General features: G+C 38.8%; 2 protein-coding genes across 2 annotated transcripts; one reads left to right on the plus strand and one right to left on the minus strand.

Moving 5' to 3' along the window:
- The first annotated feature begins 2687 nt into the window (after window positions 1–2687).
- Window positions 2688–5744, plus strand: LOC139722078 (uncharacterized). The gene is made up of 4 exons (XM_071633400.1): window positions 2688–3057; window positions 3553–3619; window positions 4498–4802; window positions 5740–5744. Exons 1-4 carry the CDS (start codon window positions 2790–2792, stop codon window positions 5742–5744), a joined length of 645 nt encoding a protein of 214 aa, XP_071489501.1. The 5' UTR covers window positions 2688–2789.
- Window positions 5745–9841: 4097 nt separating this feature from the next.
- On the minus strand, window positions 9842–19529 carry LOC139722034 (uncharacterized). The gene is made up of 3 exons (XM_071633356.1): window positions 19428–19529; window positions 10947–11271; window positions 9842–10356 (listed from the first exon to the last, which is right to left on the minus strand). Exons 1-3 carry the CDS (start codon window positions 19527–19529, stop codon window positions 9842–9844), a joined length of 942 nt encoding a protein of 313 aa, XP_071489457.1.
- Window positions 19530–20167: the final 638 nt, after the last annotated feature.

Here is a 20167-nt window from a genome sequence, read left to right on the forward strand (position 1 = left end):
CATCCAGCTTCCTGTTGCTGTGGGAAGTAATTAGCCATTCCAGCAAAAGTTGCTATCCTTAACATCTTTTATGAAATAGGGCCCTACATGGCCGATGTCCAGTCAAAAATATCTAGTAACGCCACCGTTGAGAATTTGCTCCATCGTACAATTGTAGATCCCGTACCATCAAGAAAATGAAGGACATACAAGTCAGAAGCTTAACATAGCTTAATGCTGAAAGAAATTGTTCCGTGCATTGTATAATAAGTGCCCTGAAAATGGAATAAAAAACCCGAGGAGAAAATTTTCCTCCCAAACGGCCATAATTGTTTTAATTGAAGGTGTTGCCACACACATTCACACAGGCACACAGACACAGGCACACACACAGACACACACACACATACATAAACACAAATATGATGATCAGAAAGAGAGAGACAGATAGACAGACAGAGAAAGAGACAGACAGTAGGAGAGGGAGATAGGGAGGAAAAAGAAAACGGCAACAAACTTGATATGGGTACTGTGTTAATATCAAACACCACAAGGAAACGTTGAACTAGTGACATGGTTCTGTGACTACAACGTTTCCTGTGTAATTTTCCTGGATACCTTTGTTTACGACGAGCAAAACGGACAAACAAAACCTGAATTCCTGAATATGTGTTGGGAAATTGAGTTCATCTCTCTTCCATGAGGTGAGAAAACTGTTTTGCTCTAGATGAGGTCATCAGTCGAATCACGAGGAAATGAGTTCTTCGGAGAATATTTGCAACCACTGCATGGCAATTCGCTTAAGAAAAATGCCAGGGACTGACAGGAACGCGAGAGAGGTCGAGTCAGAGTCACGTGACCAGAATTGGGGTCATTTAAAGGGATGTGTATACTTGCCCCAAAATATAAGAATGGATTTACTCAATGCAGATTTCTTTTTTTTTCCTCTCTTTTTTTTTCTTATTGCTTTACGTGTCATTAAGATTGAATAAGTCTACAACATTTTCAGGAAACAGAATTTCTACGTGCCTTTATAAGTTGTTGACATTACTGACACAGCACTCATGTGAGGGCAGTTTAATACTCCGCTACCTTCTTAAGGAGATATAATGTCAAGGATTCTTTCGCCATGTCAGAAAAAATGTATTTAAACTTTTAAGATTCTCTTTGTTTCTATCAATGAGCAAATAATATTGATAAATGCTGATGACGATAACAACCAAAATAATAAGAATGACAATGATAACGTCGATATTGATGATAATCGTAATTGATAACTATCATCATCATTATCACTACCAGTATAACTCCTTAGAAGGAACTGGAAGAAATGTACAAAGTGAGCAACAAACAAGAACTATAGGAGAACAAATAACCATCAACTTTATGTTTCCATGAAAACTATGTTTGTGAAGGTATTATACTCTAGTTGTATAGAACATATAGCTAAAATGAGCTATTCAAAGAGAAAATAAAGAAACAAAGAGTAAGAATACGAATCTCCTTGCATTCCCTGCCGCTTAACCATGTGATATAGTTAGTAGCCTTCAAAGTCCCCTGTCCTCATTCAGTTCCGTCACTTGTCGAATTGCACTGATGGGAATAGACGTACCAGTCACAAACACTGTATTTTTCTATAACAATATAAATCATGGAATTTTAATCATTCACATAACATATCTTAACATTTAACATATCTTTTTCCTGCATCCATGGAACATAAAGATTATTTTGCCTTTCATGATGTCATGGAAAAATAAGTTCAGTCAGAATAAGCACCACAATGCCCAAGCTCAAACGCACAAGCTCACAATAGTAAGCTATTAAGATGGTCGAGTGATAAGATAAGATTTTTTTTTTTATATAGGACTGAGAGTACGGTATATTACAAAAGCTGGCTCGCTATTATGAGCTGGTACACCTGGTTATTGCCAGGTATTATCAACTTTATAATAAGGCATTGATATGCTTATTTGTTTACTTGATTTTACCATATTGGTAGCGTCATCATAAAGGACAAGGCAAATTTCTAATGGGTGGAGCTTTACGGTGGGTCAGAATAATTATAGGGGGGGGGGGGGGGGGGGGGGTCAACGATTAGGCTACAAAACATCCAATGCATAATATTCTACAATCACACAACCCCTGAACTTGACATGCGGAGACACATCGTTCACATCAGCAGAAGCCATCAAGGACCGGAAATGCTCGACAGGGGGTCTTTAACCCTCTCTGTGCAAATGATTAAAATGTACACATATTTCACTCACAAACCTACGAACAGGAAATTAATGTGGCAAGCAGAGACTGCCATGTGAGTGGCTCCGTGGAAGTGTGGGGAATCCCCGCAATTCTACCAGCAGCAGTTCATGTATGGTACGCTTAACTGGTATTCGGAATAGTTGCTCCTATTATCACATGAACCTCACCAAATTCCATTTTCATGATCCTCAGTCTATATAAACTTAGCAGTTTGTAATCATAAAAGTGTTCAAATAATACTCTCAAAAACTTCTGATAGTTGTCAAGACTTCTGCAAGGTGTATGGGATGGAAGTAGATGCTCTGCTCTCATGTTGTCATATTTGCATTATGTGCATGGATGGCTTGCCATAGATTTTGAATCCGCGCTCCTTCCGCTTGCGAGTTGCGAGTTTCACACACTCACTTCCGCGTATTAAATATGCAGCTACTGGTTAAATAGGACGTTATTACTGCAGTAGAGCGTTAACTGTCGCCAGTTCATTACACTTCAATAGGCTAGAGTGAGTGTCGTTACAATTCAGCTGATTTGCATTATACTCACTAAGAATGAGCATACCATCTTTAACAGAGGAAGAACTGTATAATATCGCAGAGGACATTGAAATCGATAGCATACGACGTGTCGGTTTTCGTTTGGGCTACAATGATGCAGCGATACGAAGATTTGAACACGCAAACATGACCAGACCAAGCGGTTTCCAAGGGACCGCGGATATGCTCACCAAATGGTTCTCAAAGGGCGGTACGAGAGAACAGCTGTGCGGTCATCTGCGGGATAGCAAGCTTGTGAGACTTGCCAAACGAGTTGAAGATGGTGAGTGTATGCATGAAGTTTTGCAGACGTTAGTGAGGGTAACAACGTTTGCCATAAATATTGCTTGCCGCTGAACTTTCCATTTGTTAATTATTCTGGATAGGGTTGATTATAAGATATGATTTATAAGCATAGAAGAAGTTAATGTTCCAATAAAGATTTGCTGATTGTCAGAACATGTCGGATTTATGAACTATAATACAGCTGTATTGTGCTAATAATTATGTGTGTATCTGTGTGTGTATATATATATATATATATATGTGTGTGTGTGTGTGTGTGTGTGCCTGTGTGATCATTCATACGAGCGTATAAATACAGTTGTATTGATAATTTGGTTGAATAAGTGTGTGTGTGTGTGTGTGTGTGTGTGTGCACGTGTTCTACAAAAATAAATTTCTTTTGATTTAATTTGTTCAGTGTATCACAGTGCCTTTGAAGTATAAAGTGAGTTATAATTGTCAATGATTTTGCTTTACTTTTCTTCCGGTCTAGGAAAGTACGTCATACAAACAGCCAGAGAAGATGAAGCAGTTTTACCTCAATCAGAGAGTAATGATGCGTGAGTGGAAAGAGTATACATCACTTACGAAATGTTTGAATAGACCTTATTTCTGTCTTTGTGATAATGGTTGAGAAAAAAACAAAAGAGTCTAAAGGTGATATTACGTCAAATTTTCCTACCTTTAATGCGTGGATAACAAAGGCAAATTTTACATCATAGACCTGTATGTTATCATTGGCTTTATGGTAATAGCAGTTGTTTGTTTGTTTCTCTATTTTTCACAGAATGTAAAAATCGCACTACATAGGAGCAAATGGGTATAGACACATTCAGAAGATATTATTTTCTCGGCCTATGCTCCAAATATATTTACTATAATCAGACGCAGTGATGCTTTCACGATGAAGATAAATGGTACGGATATCACAGGTAACTCAATGTTTGATTTGCTGATAGAATTATTAATTTTGATAATGATAATAATGAGGTCTTCTTTACCCAGGGTAGTCACTTCAGTGTTGCCACTGCTCTACCAGAGGGCCCTAGTGTTGCCAGGTATACCCATTTATACACCTGGGTCGAGAGGGACATGGTGGCTAAAAACATTTTGTCCAAGGACGTAAGCACTGAGCGGAATCGAACTCGGATCCTCCGATTGGAAGTCAGGAGTCTTATCCACTCTCTATACATTTGAATGTTTTGAAAATAATGAGCTGTCACTTCAATCTAAGTTTGCTGTGGAGAAAATAAAGTTCATTAAAGTCATTATAATTAGCTAAACTTTTTCTACACTGCATGGTGTAGGGCGTTTCTGATTTGTTTTATGAGTCAAAATCAATGCAACAAAACAAAAATATGGCATGAACGTTTTTGCTTTAGTGATTTCTGTTTCGTTTATTATTATTATTATTATTTTTTACTGGTTGCTTCGTCAGTACTGCAACACAGAGAGGACGTGTTTCATCTCAAGTTAACCTAGAGGGCGTCCTTCCAAGCATTGCCAACGAAATTCCCTTGCAAGAAGTGGAGCGCCTTGGCCTAGCCTTAGGGTTCACCAATGCGGAAACCAATAGGTACGCAGAGAGCAACCTACAGGGAGCTCGAGTAACGATCAAGGGCACCAAAGACATGTTGTTCAGTTGGAGGGCAAATGTTAAGCCGGAAGAGCAGAAGGACAGGTTACGAGCAGTTCTCATATCGGTCGGCCAGCTGGTGATAGCCAACAAATATCTTCCCCTTGGTAAGTATGGGCAGGGCCCTATTTCATAAAACTTGTTATCAGTGACAATTGTTTTGTCATAGTTGTTACAAGCTACTGAAATCCTTGCATCTGATTGGCTGAAAGCAAATTTGTCATAGAAATGTAGCAGTTGTCACTGATAACAATATGAAACGGGGCCCTGGGCGTGCGTGTGCGCACGTTGTTGATTTATCATCGTTTAAATAAAAATCAATCTCAGTCCCAAGCTCAGTCGCAACTGCGTTGTGATATAGTCGACTCTGTTTACAACGAAATCTTTGTTACCGGCAGTTTTTTTTTTCGTTATATCGCGAGCAAAGTAGGCCCCATTATATGTAACATAATATTGTTAGAAAAATAGAACAGTTTTTGTACAGTCGACATAAATATGCTGTTGATGTCGTCACCTCACAATGATTAATGATCTATGATGATTCAATGTGAATGTTTTTGAAAGTGGTTTGCTGATGGATTTTTGTACCATGCAAAAACAATAAATGAAATAAGATAATTTTCCATTGATCACACGAAAAAATCAAAAGAGAAATTATTGTTTCTGTCGTTAAAGTGTAATACAATGATGTTATTGTAACTAATTGACAAATTGCCCTACGTCGACGTAACAAATGATGTTATTCCTTGTTGAATAACTTTAGAATGATAATTAGTTTATAGATATATACAGTGTAAGGATTTTAGCCCTGGGCGCAATTGCATGTGAATGAAAAAATAAACATTTTAACATTTTATGTATTCATATGGCAAGTTGTGAGGGGATGATATCATCTCTTTACTATTTGCGTATTCATATTGACTGTTCAAGAACTATTTCCTGAAAAATTAGATAAACTTCAAAATGACAAAACTACTAGTACCCTTTTTTCACATTCAATTCAATTGTCATTGTTGTGCTAAAGATTTGTGTTCTCCATTGCAGGATAATTTAGAGCTGCACTAGGATACCCCTTTTATCGTAAGCTGACAATTGGAGAGAATAAGATGCCGTGCATTTTATGCAAAATTTATAGTTCATTTTAATTTCTATGTTCCAACAGAATAATGACAGATATGGCAGAACCTTGAAGTGAGATTCTCAGATTAATGATGATCCCATCAGCATGCGGTAAAGATGGATTCGTTCTCTAGGAACTTATTATACGATGATAACGCCGCCTGTCTGTCATCTTTGAACGAGACTATTCTCTGAGTGAGGAGTAAGCCTGAGAGTGCGTGGCCAACAATCATGGGATCATGACATAGTAGACCTGTTTCTGCTCGCATTAAACTTTGCTTCAGACTAACAAACAAAGGATCTCCGTGTCACATGCCTATGGGATAAACACCAAGTTCATGAGGCCTTGTAAAACAAGATACTCCTTAAGAAAAGTATTTCACGTGAAAAATCGCATATGATCTCTGCAAAGGGAAATACAACCAAAACTTTTACTGATTTCCCATGAGTGGCGGGAGTACTGCCTTCTATAGAGCTGGAACTCTTGAACTTAGTGTTTGAGGACAATCGAGTCAGTGATAAACAGTGTTTTCAGCACATCCTTTAACCCATCAACTTATGAGGGTAATATTTGCTGCAGAAATAATCATCTTATTCTCATGAAACTGTCGCTGACTGGAGAAAGAGTATAGATGTAAAGTTTGTGGCGTACGAATACAGTACTAGGAACCCTTATGATGGCCGACTGCCGTAAAGGTGACAACTCAAATGATGATTCCTTGCAAACGGTCTGTGATCCCCAAGTTGCTATCGCAAGGTTGAAGGTTCAGTATCATTGGACTTGTATCATTTTTGTTTTCTGCAACAAATCGTCGGCATCTCTTTAGAAAGAATCTGGTCAAATTCATAGAACTTAGCATCACATAAAAGAAATCCTGCGCTCCTTTGCGGTCAAGTCCAAATCCTACTTCACCGACATCACTGCCGTCTTTCTAGAACAAGGCATCATTCTGTACCCAACAGTACATAAAACTTATCAAATTGAATTCGTCAAATAGGGCCTATGCAAACACTGAAAAATGTCGAAATGTCATTTTTCACAGGGAAATATGAACTCGGGTTTTCTAAAACTATGCTGGGATATAAGAGTCAAGTATGATAACAAATAGTTGACACAAAAGAGAACCTTGTACTCTGCCTTTAAACAAGACAAACAATGGATAGTAAAGTAAATTGAAATGCATAGCACCAACCCACAAAAATGTGTTCTGTGTGACTGGAAGGGTTAAAGAGGTAATTATGTACTGTTTGAAAGAGGTCAAGTATAAAGGTCATAAAAGGTATAGGCTCATTGTGGACAGTCTTATTATTTGTTTAATGTGCCATCATGATTTAAAAAGTGAACGATATCAATCTAAAAGAAGAACAGGTTGCTATCTGAAACTAAAAACACTGATGATTACGAGCAATATAAAAGAAATAGTAACAGACTTATGTGGTACGAAATGAAATACGACAAAAGTAAGCTAGGTGGAACCTAGGAGCGTAGTTACATACAAAACTTGCATCAATGTTTAGATTAAGAGATAGGAAGAGGTGTGGCAGGCTGAAAATTGTTGCACACCGGAAAAAAAAAATATGCCGTAGAAGTTAAAACTCGTCCTGTAGAGATACAATATTTTGAAAAAAAAAAATGTCAAGGTAAATGGTTTGAACGCGGCCATCATTAGCTTGTCATTCTTATTCCTGCCCAGTTCATCACCTCGCCTTTAAACCACTGCTACCTGACTGAAACTGCATTTTTAATGGATACAGGCTGATGAATTCTTATTTCAGTTGAAGATTTTAGTTGTACAGTCGATAACTTTCGAAAAAGGAAATCCTAGTGAAGTTTAGGTAAATAAGTCGATTTGTGTAATGTCGGAGAGTAAAAGTGAGCCGCCGTCAATTTACTATTGTCAGTTATACGTACAACATGCTGCAAAAGTTCGTGTTTTTTTAACGCAATTGATATGATCATAACGAAATAATTTCTGAGCCATCTTTTTCAAATGCAGTTCTGATTTCAGTGATGTCTCGATTTATAGTGCACATTCCCATAATATGACCAGAGAAAATTGAAATCATTCAAAGGTTGTTTTAACTAGTAAAGACGAATTTCTGTTTTTTATTATTTGTCTTGATTTGAGGTTTCCACAACTCGGTTTTGTATACTGAATGGTTATTCTGTGCGGAAAGGTGTCTTTCAAATTTGTGTTTTTATTTTTTGTCCATGATATCAGTAATTTAAACACTTGATTTGTAAATTTGCTCGTAAGGAGTACTTGTATGTTTATTCACTAGATATATTTCCACTGAACACATTATTATTGCCTTTGAGAAAAAAATAATAAATCACGTCATTTATGCATTATATGAACACCATTTTCCTTATTGCACACAAATTATGCGTATATGTGCTACACTGCTAAAAATGGCGTCAGTTATGTTGCTGTATACACTGTTGTTTAATTTTCGAACTTCTTCGTATACGAACGCGAGCAAGTGTATGTGAAATGTGTGTGTGTGAGGCCTGCATGGCGTTATGGTGCACTGGCGCATAATATTTTTGTTAACGTTTCATTACTGTAACTTTACGTCCAGAAGATACCAATTTGCTAAACCATAATAAACCTCGTCAAAAACGAAATGCATTATGTGTACATCTAGTCTAAATGTAAATACATACATATGCATTTTGCGTATGATTGTCTTTCTCCAAAAATAGACACCAACTTCGAAAATTGTCGACATTCTTGCGCTTTATTTCAGGTCAATAATATAAACATTTGTCAAAAATCATGCAGTATTATCATCTCTAGGTTTTTAATTGTTTTCCTTTTTGGATACCGGGTACTCGATATTTGAGTCTTCTGCATCATTTCGGCACTGAATCCATTATGCCATAATTTTGGCGTATCTTATACTTCAAAAAGTAAGCATATGCAATTCTGCAATCGACACATTTTAGGAAAAAGTGTTGAAGGCTTAACTCGAAAAAGTTGATAAACTTTTAGGGTTGATAGATTAACTCGTCAGTCTTCTTAACAACTACGTAGAAACTGCAATCGACCTATTAAAATAATGAGCACGTTGCAATGGTCCACATTTCTGGAAAGAAGTTGTTCATCCTTGTCGACTTTTCATCAGCTTTCTCTCTTTTTTTAAAATATATTTCTTCATTTTTTTCCTATTTCCCCGTTTTTGTATATACAGTGCAATCCTTTTAAAAAAAGTTTTCATAGTCTAATGCAAGAATTAAAACGAGTTGATTGCCTTTCTGCAAATTGGCACGTTGATTAATCAATGCCTTCATTTTTCACTCATTCCGCGTAAGCATTTAAACTATACATTAATCGATAAAGCCTCAATGCAGCACAGCTGACATGCAACAGACCATAAGCGACGGCGGGCTACACATTTCTCACAATGCTACATTGCAACTTACGTGGTAACAAGAAAAGAGGCTGCGACTTGATGAACCAAACACACACACACACACACACACACACACACACACACACATTTGCTTTTCCAGTAATGCCACATTGCCTGTCGCATGACCTGCGAAACACGTCTCGTATATAAACCACCGATGTCTTTCCTCAGGCAGTTTTGTTCTCAGAATGACCCGTCACAATCAATGTGCAGCGATTTCATCCAGTCTCTCTGATATTTCAGTGACATTTAGAGCGGTGTCCGCTGTAGAAGAAACTACGTGACCCATACGTTACTTCCGTGACTGCAATGAGAATCTCTTTGATCACTTGATCTGAACGAACAACCAAAGTGACAACTTATGACAACACCGCTGATATTCTGTAGATATAAAGCCATGGTAATACTGCACTTGGCTGTCGATTGTGTTGTTCACTCGTTTGCGTTCCCAAAATGGATGCTTGTTTGACGTAACCATATCCTCGCGTCACTGCCCAGTGAACATCGCAGATGTGACGTAAAAATCATGTAAGAAGGAGTACTTCGTATCTGTCACACAAACGCATACACACGCGCATAGGTTTCATCCGTTGGACCATAGCGTGCTATATCAACATGGTGAATCAGCCATCAGTCCCTGTACCATGCCTTCCTTCTCGTCGCCTCCCGTCTTCAGGTCGGGATGCATCCCGCATTTGCCTGCGAGCCAGATCCTCAGTTTGTAGAACCCGTACATCATGGCTTGCAGCACCAGGAGCGAGAGGATCATCCCAAGGGATACTCCTCCGGCTGTACCCGGTTCGTTGCCGTAGTCTAAGAAGGGCCAGATATACGGCTTGCCCTCGGAATTGGTCCCGCCGCACGCCCAGTATATGACGGTAAAGAAGTCGAAGAGGAGGTCGAAGGCGATTGGGTAGATGAAGTGCCAGAAGCGCACGGGCGTTGCGGTGATGAAGAGCTCGACGAAGCTGAGGATCATGGTGAGGATGTGGACATTGAGCTCGGAGAGGTCCGTACTCTGGGGAGAGGTGTAGAGCGTGGTCCAGTAGATGATGGTGACCAGGATCGACATGGGTACCGTGGTGTTGAAGAGGAACCACTGGATCTTGTAACTCAGTGGGGTCTCTGTCGTGGAATAAACAGACATGTTAAGAATCAAACTGAAGGAAATTCACTCTCAGTTTGTACGGTAAACGTGTGCTGTTATAAATTGGACCCCTGGTTGGGTATTTTACAATTTCATTTGACCAATCTTACACGATATCTTGGTTCTTTCTATTCCACATGACGCCATCCGGTATTACTTTAGGTCTTTGCGAAAATAGAACGCGCACATATTCAAAACAAAAACCAGCCGCAAATAACTAACAAAGGATCATTTACGTTACATTTTCATAAATAACTTCATACATCTTCTTCATGGCTCTGATCAGGATACGATTCCTGCAGACAATGCTTCCGTTTTAATTGTCATAGTTTTGAAAACACGTACATAGCCTCCCTTCACTGAAGGATAGTTGAAAATTTTCTCCATACCTTTCACTTGAATTTGGTGAGCACTATGCTCTTAGTTACTAGTAGTATCCTCCAAATCTGTTCATCACACATAGAGACACACCACCGGTGGCACCCACACACATTATACGTACACCCACAATGTGCACACATTATACACAGGCATACACACACGCAAAGACAGCCATACAAAAACATACCGTCTTCGTCCTCCTGCTTGACTGCTGGTTCCTCCTTCGGCTGCTTCTTGAACTTCTTGAGGAGCTTGCGGAGCCCGCCCTGCCGCTGTCGCTCCCTCTCCTGCTTCAACCGCTCGAGGTGGTCCTTGCGAAGACTCACGATGAGGTTGGCGGTGGCCACGGCAAAGTAGCAATCAAAGGCGAAGTTTTCCCACGTCGACAGGTAGATGAAGTGGCGACTGCCATCCTTGGCGACCCCGCGCACGAGGGCGTAGATGAAGGAGGCAAAGACGCAACAAGTGGAGAGGACACGGTATGTGACGAAGAGCCAGACTGGTAGACGCCACTAGAAGGAAAGTGGTAGTAGAGGAGCATCGAAGTAATAAACATGCAATGTTTTATGTATAATCTCTCTCTATATATTTTTTTTTGTTTTCTGTAAAGATACTATTGTTACATTTGACTTTATTTCCCCTATTTCGAACTCAAACTTAAAAAGCAGATCTTAAGACACCGTTTTTAGTGCGTGTGTGTGTATCTGTGTGCGTGGCACCTGACAGTGGTGTAGTTGCAGACTGGACATGAGGTTAATGTGCCGGTGGCTTCCTGTAATGTTAATGAAACAAGAAAAAAAAATGCCCTTCAAGTGACATTTCTGAGGGCTTTACGCCAACTTTAGCACTTCATTTCACGAAGGCATGATGCAAATCTGACTTTCGACGGCATTCGTTTGTAAAGTTAATCACTCTTTCACCGTCTTTAGATTATCAGAGACACTCATTGGCAACCTAAGAATGTAAAGAACACAGATTTTGCAAGCACACTTCAAGCATGTCAAGAGCGTTTTTAACAGAAAATTGTAAGAAGAAGAGGCAGAAAAAAAAATTGATCAAAACAGGGCAATATTTTCATTTTTTTTCCACAACGTCATTTCACGGACACGGATCCGACGAAGTACACGCGTTAGGCCTGCAATCAGAGTATACCCAATTGAATTAGCCTTGACAGCGTTATCATTGCTTCTTTGATGGGTCTTGACGAGAAATTTCCTCTCCCATATCCTGAAAGAGAGATTATCGCCGGGGATGTATATGGTCCCTTCTCCTCGAGCTTCAATCTCTCGGCCACTTACTCGACGCGGCTCACCATCACTCAACGATTTATTGCCGGTATTGACTCTCGTGAAAAGCCAGACTTCCTTCCGTCTCGTTAGCACTCTGTACTTAGTCATCCGTGTGGAACATACCACTCCTCGATGACAACTTCTGAATTCAAGCTCATTACAGTTCGCTAAAACAGGAGTGATATGTAAAATATTGAAGTACAATATAAGGTGATAACCATCTTCACATCTCTTTGTACAGATATATAACGGATGTCAATACGATTGTTCGTGTTAAAAAAATTATCAGTCCTCATGAATTTTTAAAAATGAAGTATCTGAAAGGGCAAGAGTATTTATGTATGTATGATAATATTATGATAAATGATAGAGAAAGGAAGATATAAATAATCGCGCACGCACGCCAATAAATTCCAGAGACACCAACAGATATAAGATTACATCTATTTCACTCATTTCCCGAGGTATAGGCATTAGTTTCACAGCTTGTTCCCGGTAATTAAGTAGAGGGCTCAAGATTTCCCACTCCTAAATCTCGAACTGTAAATTCCTCTAATGCTTGCGTGTCGATAGTTTACATTGTTTACAAGTCGTTAAGAGGTGTGATCCAGTCAGGGATGTGGATCTCTTCCACCTTCCTGATCCAATCAAGCTGCAAACGAGAAAAGTTTCTTCTCACCTGCGCCTCGTGAAGACGCTGCTTTCCTTCCGTACCTAACACTCTCACAACCACCTGTCTGCTTTTCCTCACTATCACTGATAATTAAGTAGGAAGGGGCGAACCTATATATCATAAAATAAAAACACTTACCTTGCACGCTGCTTTCTTTCACAATGACGTTACAAGATTAAGCATGAACATCTTTCATTAGATAAACTAAAAAGGAAAAATTCCTGAGACAACGAGCTCTTCTTTTCTTCATGTTGCATATTGTGTAACATTAAAACAATATCTTTCAATGATATATGACCATGAAGATCACAATAACTAAAGGTAGCAGCAATGTGACAGTAGAGACAGAAGAAGGTTTAGAAGCTTCAGATTTTTACAATGGGCACTCTTACCCACTTATGTCTTGCTACTTTTTTTTTCATTATTTCTTGGGATGCACAATATTTTTAAACGCCTCTGCTGATTCTGACTATAATCCAACAAAGAAGAATTTCGGGATCGCTCTATAGAAATGTGCCGATCATGTACACATTGTAATATGTGCGTCTTAAGGGCCAAATTTCATTAATGTTATCAAGAAAAACCATGTTGATGTAGTCTCACTGCATGTCACGCCCACCCTAGCTGTTATACTCCGAGGGACCAAGATCAGCATTGGACTGACAGTTCGCTCTATCTTTAGCACACGGATGTTGGCAAGGTTTTTGGAAGCATCGGAAATTCGATTTCTGGCGAGGAAAGATCGAGAGGGAAAGCTGAAAGTGGAGAGAGATGAAGATGATATACCTAGCTTACTTTTTCCAAGGACACACATTAAACGGTAACGATCCTTCGTTGTGTATCATAAAGAGGGACAGTTTTGCGATGTGTTGAACATCGAGATGGTAATATAGCAAAAATATCAGACTCAGTTTGCACGAGTTAAAACCCGTCGAGGTTCGACGATACAGATCTGCATCATGTTTAATTCAGTGTCCAGCAGTTTATGTAACCAATACGTATGTTGTGACAACAACATACAAGAGGACAATTATCACATTTCATTCAAACTGCCTTTGGAAGTAATTCTTCGTTACAACTTTTGTTTGTTCTGGTCTGTACTATACTTGATATCAGCCATGAACACGCACACAAAGCGAAAGTATACTTACCAAAAGCCACCATGGGAATTCGTCCAGGTGCCGAAGTCACCTGCAATCAAAATTAATGCTCCTGCTTCTCGTTTTCATGGAAACCAAATAATGTCGAAGTCTCAAAATGGTCCTTAAAGGCACAGAAATCTGACTGGGAGTCACTAGTTTTGAAACCTCGAACGATAAGGGTACCCAAGCAACAACGATGTTATCACCAAATAAAGAGAACTACGTGCACACTGCGCCCTGCCGTTCAAGAACGTGACACACAACTTTTTTTTTTGGGGGGGGGGGGGAAGTTGATAACCCTGAAATAGATTTTTATGAATAAACTATAAAGAAAACAAACTTAGAGGAAGAGTTTGCCACTTGGAGTCAGGAGGAAGTGTATGTGTGTGTGTGTGTGTGTGTGCGCGCGCGCGCGCGTGTGTGTGTGTGTGTGTGTGTGTGTGTGTCTGCACGTACGTTTGCAAAGCAATACATGGCTGCAAATATTTCCAATGTTTCATCTTGGATGGCTGCCATGCTACAATATGTCAGAGGTTATTTCATCACTCTAAATGAAGATGGCTCTTCTGGCAACAATATATCTGCCAAAGATGAATATTCTGCTAGTGCGATAGAAACGGAAAATGTGTATGCGGAATCCCGATATTCATCTGATTTGCTATTTTCGCGTTGAAATATACAGCAACATGTCACAACTTAGTGAAACCGAAGTCGTCAGTTTACCAAACGTGGGAAGATAACATCGAAGTAACGCCATGGTATCATAATAACACTGTCTTTTTCCTTCCTATATCGACACGAGGGAGAATATCCACGAATCTGCCAGGGGACACACTATGGATACCCACTTGTACTTTCATGCTGTAATACAACATACGGTATGCAGATATACTGGAAAAGAGGGGAGTATCGGAGTAAACAGGAGACGAATGTAGAATGAAGAGAAAGAGAAGTTTGTTATACGAGTCCAAACTTGGCAGGCTTCTGCAGTTCATGATGAGTATCACGACCTGAGAAAAGTAGGATGATTTGCCCATTCCCCGGGCAGTTTTCTACAGGATCTAGGACAAAGATTCCTCGTTTTCCCGTCTCGTTTGCAGTTCAAGGCTACTTGGCACCACACTGGTGTCAGGACTTTAACGACAATGGCCTATAATATACATTGTATATGTCATTCTACGTAGAGAGATATACCATTCGGAAGGAGTGTACTTGTGCTTTTTTATGTGTTTTGTGTGCTTTGTGCGTTTGCGTGTGCGTTACATTATTGAGGCTTGCATAGGTCACTTCCTTTAGCATTTGAAGCCAAAGATGTTTGCCTTTTTATTCGAAACCAGCGAGATACGTTTTCAATCAAAATGGACATCTAGACACAAACAAAATCTAAAAACTGCAATAGTCACACGGTCATGCTCTCAATGATAATACATTTATATGTATGAGTTTTGTTTTCATTTCCGATACATTTATGTGGTATTTTATCCACGACGGACCTGCGGAAGAACAGTATCCGGGCTGAAGTACGTTGCATGTGCCATGCTTGAAATGAAATGAAATGAATGAAATGAAATGAAATGAAATGAAATGAAATGAAATGAAATGAAATGAAATGAAATGAAATGAAATGATGAAATGGAATGAAAACCTATGATAACATCCTAAATATTAGTGCGTGTGTGTGTGATGATTTTTTTTTAAATAACTGTATAGGTAGGCCTATATGCAAACAATACAGAACTTCTCTGCTGAGAATAATGTACGACGAGTGCCCACATATCAAAACGTGTTCTTACAAGAGAAATGTAGCTCAACCACACAGATGTGTGCAAAAAAAAGGAGAAAATTTCAAATGGTGTTTGTTCTTTTGACATTTACAAAATGTAAACAAGCACAAAAAGTTTGAATGCACTCATATAGTTTCTTTAAGTATTAATCAATTTCAAACATATAACATACGTTATTGAATTATTTATGATTAGAATCTTTAGTCGTGAATGATTGCAATATTCGCATTAAACTCCCAGTGAAGAAGTTGCAAGTTTACTTGTTTTTTTTTCCATTTTTCAGATGATTATGGAATCATGGTTACTGTGAAATAATATAATAATTTTGGTCATGTGGTATTTGTTTACATTCCCTAAAACGTATTTTCCGCGAAATGATTATAGCATATTGTTTTTTCTATTTCTCCTCCAAAGCATCAAAAGAAAATTATACATAGATAGTATCCACTTGTCATTCATCACTCGTATTTTGCGGCAAATGATAAAAATAAAAAACAAAAGCAGTTCTAAATATTACAATATATAACAAATTAACCAGCATTAACCAGATATTGAATTGGTGACTTAAGCTCTCAAGAATTATGCTGGAGACAACATATGGTTTCAAGAGACAAAGGTATATCTCTTCAACAAAGAAGCAACGCACGCATGGGACATAAGGAGGGCAAGCCTTCTTTAAAGGACGTTTCGACTTTGACGTCATTGAAAAGAAAGAGATTCTAAAGGCAGATTAAAATCCACCACGTGCTTTAAGTAAAAGGGCATGGGCCTGATTGATTGGGTTATTTTTTGCCGTAATTGGCATTTCTTGAATAAACTTATGATTTCGTAACGAGGTCGCAAGGTTAAGATTGTGGACTCATTACATCTATATTTAGCTGCTGAGAGCTTTTCACGAAACCTTATCGATGATTGTCCAAAAAGTCGGTCATCGTGACGATGGGGGATTTTCTGATGAACAATATCTCAGTGTTCTTTCTCTCGTATAATAACTTTTCTTTCACCTAGGTATAACCTGCAATACAATATAAATCACAAATGTCGACTACCATGATCAAATAAACATTAATAATTTCACGGTTCACGAAAATCAATAAGAGTCATACCAGGTAGAGTATGTTAAACATTTTCACATGCACACACTGGCTTAGCGACGTATTAATCAGTGAGTGAGACCCTGTTAACAGACTTTTTTTTTTAAAAGCTGATATTTAAAAGCAAAATGGGATCCAAATTGTCAGGTACGTTCAACTCTTCTCTCTTTCTGTATAACTTGGTGATTCCCCTACTATATAGGGGTAACTTTCCCCTTTCTATTCGGTGGCATGACTTCTTGTGACACTGTAGGGCCTACTTAATTCCTTGAAGTCTGAATACGACCAGCCATGCCGTAGGCAGGTAGCTGTATTAAGTGCTCTTTGAATCTGCGGAGATTTGCCAATATCCTCGCACGTCCAACGTCTTTCCCACTGAGAGTAAAGGTTAAGAAAAGGTTAAGATAGAAATATTCTTAGATTCCCCCTTCCCATGAAGTGACGGATTTTCCTTTTATTATTCTATAATATCTGATACATTTACAAAAGGAAACATTCATTCTCGACAGACAAAGCATGCAGAGATATTATCTTGAGTATTTGGATGACCGTGTGCAGGGTACCGACACGTCTTAAAAGAGTCAATGTTTTTGTCCCAAATTGGCAAATTTGTGATTTTCTTTTTCGTGCATGATTATCTGCATGTTTACATTTCTTACTCCTTTAAAGAACCACGGTCGAAATTCAAAGTTGCCATTTTGATCAAAATTACCTAAAGATTTGATTGCAAAGAGAAAAAAGAGAGAAAAAGCCGGCACCTGTTGGTTTCTAACCACTAGACACTCGGCCTTGTTAAAGGTTGATACGTTCCCTCTCATCTTTACCATCTTGTAGCAAAAAGTCAGATTTCACAATAGAAGAACCTTTGGTTTCTTCTGACTAACCGACCCGTGAGTGTGTATGACTAAGCCAGCCTCGGTTGTGAAGGTGGGCTGATTTTTGAAAAAAAAAAATCCACACGATGCAGGATTACCTGTATGTTGTACTGCTACCTTAAAATTGATATGATACTAAATGTTTTGAATATTGTTTAAAAAATAATTTAGATATAGATGGATTGATTGAATTCCTCATATCTTTACTAAAAGTGAGAATCATAAATGAGAAAGGTTTCTATAAAACGTGGCAAACTTTCGAAATCAGGAGAGCTTAGACAAGAAGGCGATAAACCTGATAGTATTATCAGTAAATGTTAGAACTTGAGGTATAAACCTAATAAATCATAGGCTTGACGCTTTGTAACTGTCTTACCTTCACGATAAGGAAATAATGACAGGATTCCATTTCTTCTCACTATCTCAGTAAGCTGACATTAAAGCCCTTATGGACTTCATAAATTATAATGAGCTGTTTCATTTTTTTTCTAAGGGCATTCATTTCAAAGAACATTGTTAATCATGCGAGGTTTGACCTTTGTGGTTTACACGAGATACAAGAGAAGACTGTCATATAATCTAGGATCAGATGATGATACATAAGAAATGACGAATTCTGGTCATCACCTATCATGCTTATTTCCACATGTCGTATGTCAAAATACCGTATACGGTATTTTGACGTATACGTATACCAACAGTTCAATGATGTGAAAGAGCTTTGAATTTTTATTCGAAAGAGTAAAGATTCGAGAGTTACAATCACACTGATGAGGTAACGGTTTGTCTTGAGTACTTCAGAGAGTGACGGACGATGTTTTTCTTTTATGTTCTTTCCATGCACCTTTCCAACCACAACTTGACCACAGTCTTCTTACGCAAGCTTGAAACGGCTGTCACACGCTTGACATTAAAGGGTATTAGGTAGTTTTGCTCTCTGCCCACCAATCTAAGCCCTGTCTTTAAAAATGCTCCTACATGATGTCTTACTGGTGGAGAATCCAGAGCAGATTGATCCGGTTTCACATGTAAAGTGCGACGATTGATTTCGAGCGAATGACAACGAAAGGAAAACGAATATATTTCGTTTTTTAACTATCAAAACAATTAGATAAATCTCTCGCTCATCTTCATCAGTTACCAATTTGGTTGAAGACCACGTTAATCAAATGATATATGCTGTCATTAGAAACTTGAAGATCAACGAAATGTGTGCATAATTGTCTCGAGTGTTAAAACTGCTTTCCAGAAGGTGCGGTGATTATTTTACGAAGTCATTTCCAGGAACCCATCAAAACGCATGGGTTAAGGGTAACATCGTCGTAAATCGTGGGCAAAACATCTAGCCCAGAAATGAATGCACATAGGTAGGACTGGAACTCTGACCTTCTGTTTAAAAATCAAGAGTCTTATCCACTACACCACATTACTCCTACCTGATAATAACGTCAGTGGAGTAAAACATTTAAAACACCATCTGCAATCATGTACCTGTGGAAATTCCCGTGAGTACCACATAACATAGAGATAAGATACTTTACAATGTACGTCAGGCACAATGGCATAATGGATGTACAACAGTGAGAAAGGAGTAACGATTTACAGAACAATACTTGTCATCTTTCTAACAACTATCAGCTGAGTGGACAACTTTTCTGCTTTGGATGGTTAAAATGCAATTTGGAAAAAATGTTAAAGAGTAAAAGAATATTTGTGATAACAAATTTACAAACACCACGCTATAGAAAAATGTGCAATGAATTTGAAAAGAAATCAGATATGTACACACAGATGACGGTTGCCATGGTTACCTGAGGAGTGTAGAAGACCTTCGGAAACTCGTGCTTAAGGCCGAACCACGATTTCTTGACGGGGAACTTCTTGGCAGCAAAAACCTTGAAGAGTGATTCCATAATCGCAAATAAATTTTGATTGTAGACGACTTGTTGGAGATATCCTTGTCGATGGGCAATAAGTGAAAGTGTTTATATCTCTTTTTAAGTTTTCGTTGATCACAAGAACACAAAATAGTGGTCGTGTTCTTTCCACACTTTTAACACAAAGAGGTCTGTGGATTTTCCGTCTACAGAAAAAAAAAGAACTCTGGGAAATCTGAAACAACTGATTACACCTTTCAGACCAAGATGATTTGCAGAGAAATTCGGTCGTTCAGATCAGGCAGCAACGCATTCAACTTGTGGCTCTCAATACATGTATCAATCGTTAAAGATGCGGAGTGTAATGTCGCATGCTTAAGAGTCAGTGTTCTCGGGCCTTTCAAGGTGATAGCGAAGATGATCATAGCATTGCAACACAGCAAATGACGAAGACACGATCTCTTGTGGGGAGCAGTCCACTTATAACCCTACACCTGCTCTCGGTTCAAAATCGTCGACCTACAGGGGCATGACACATTGCGCGTTCTGGTGCGTTCGCCAAATGGACCCCCTCCTCCCCGACACCGTTTGAACGGTATGAGCCTTCCGCTAACAGCAGAGCTCTTATGTAGGATTAATCACTTATCGTGGACGGACGGGTGGAGCAGAGATGG

The sequence above is a fragment of the Diadema antillarum genome, unplaced genomic scaffold (genome assembly GCF_040938485.1).
Source record: "Diadema antillarum isolate AM-2024a unplaced genomic scaffold, OU_Dant_1.0 scf00000156, whole genome shotgun sequence".
In the NCBI taxonomy this organism is placed as follows: Eukaryota; Metazoa; Echinodermata; class Echinoidea; order Diadematoida; family Diadematidae; genus Diadema; species Diadema antillarum.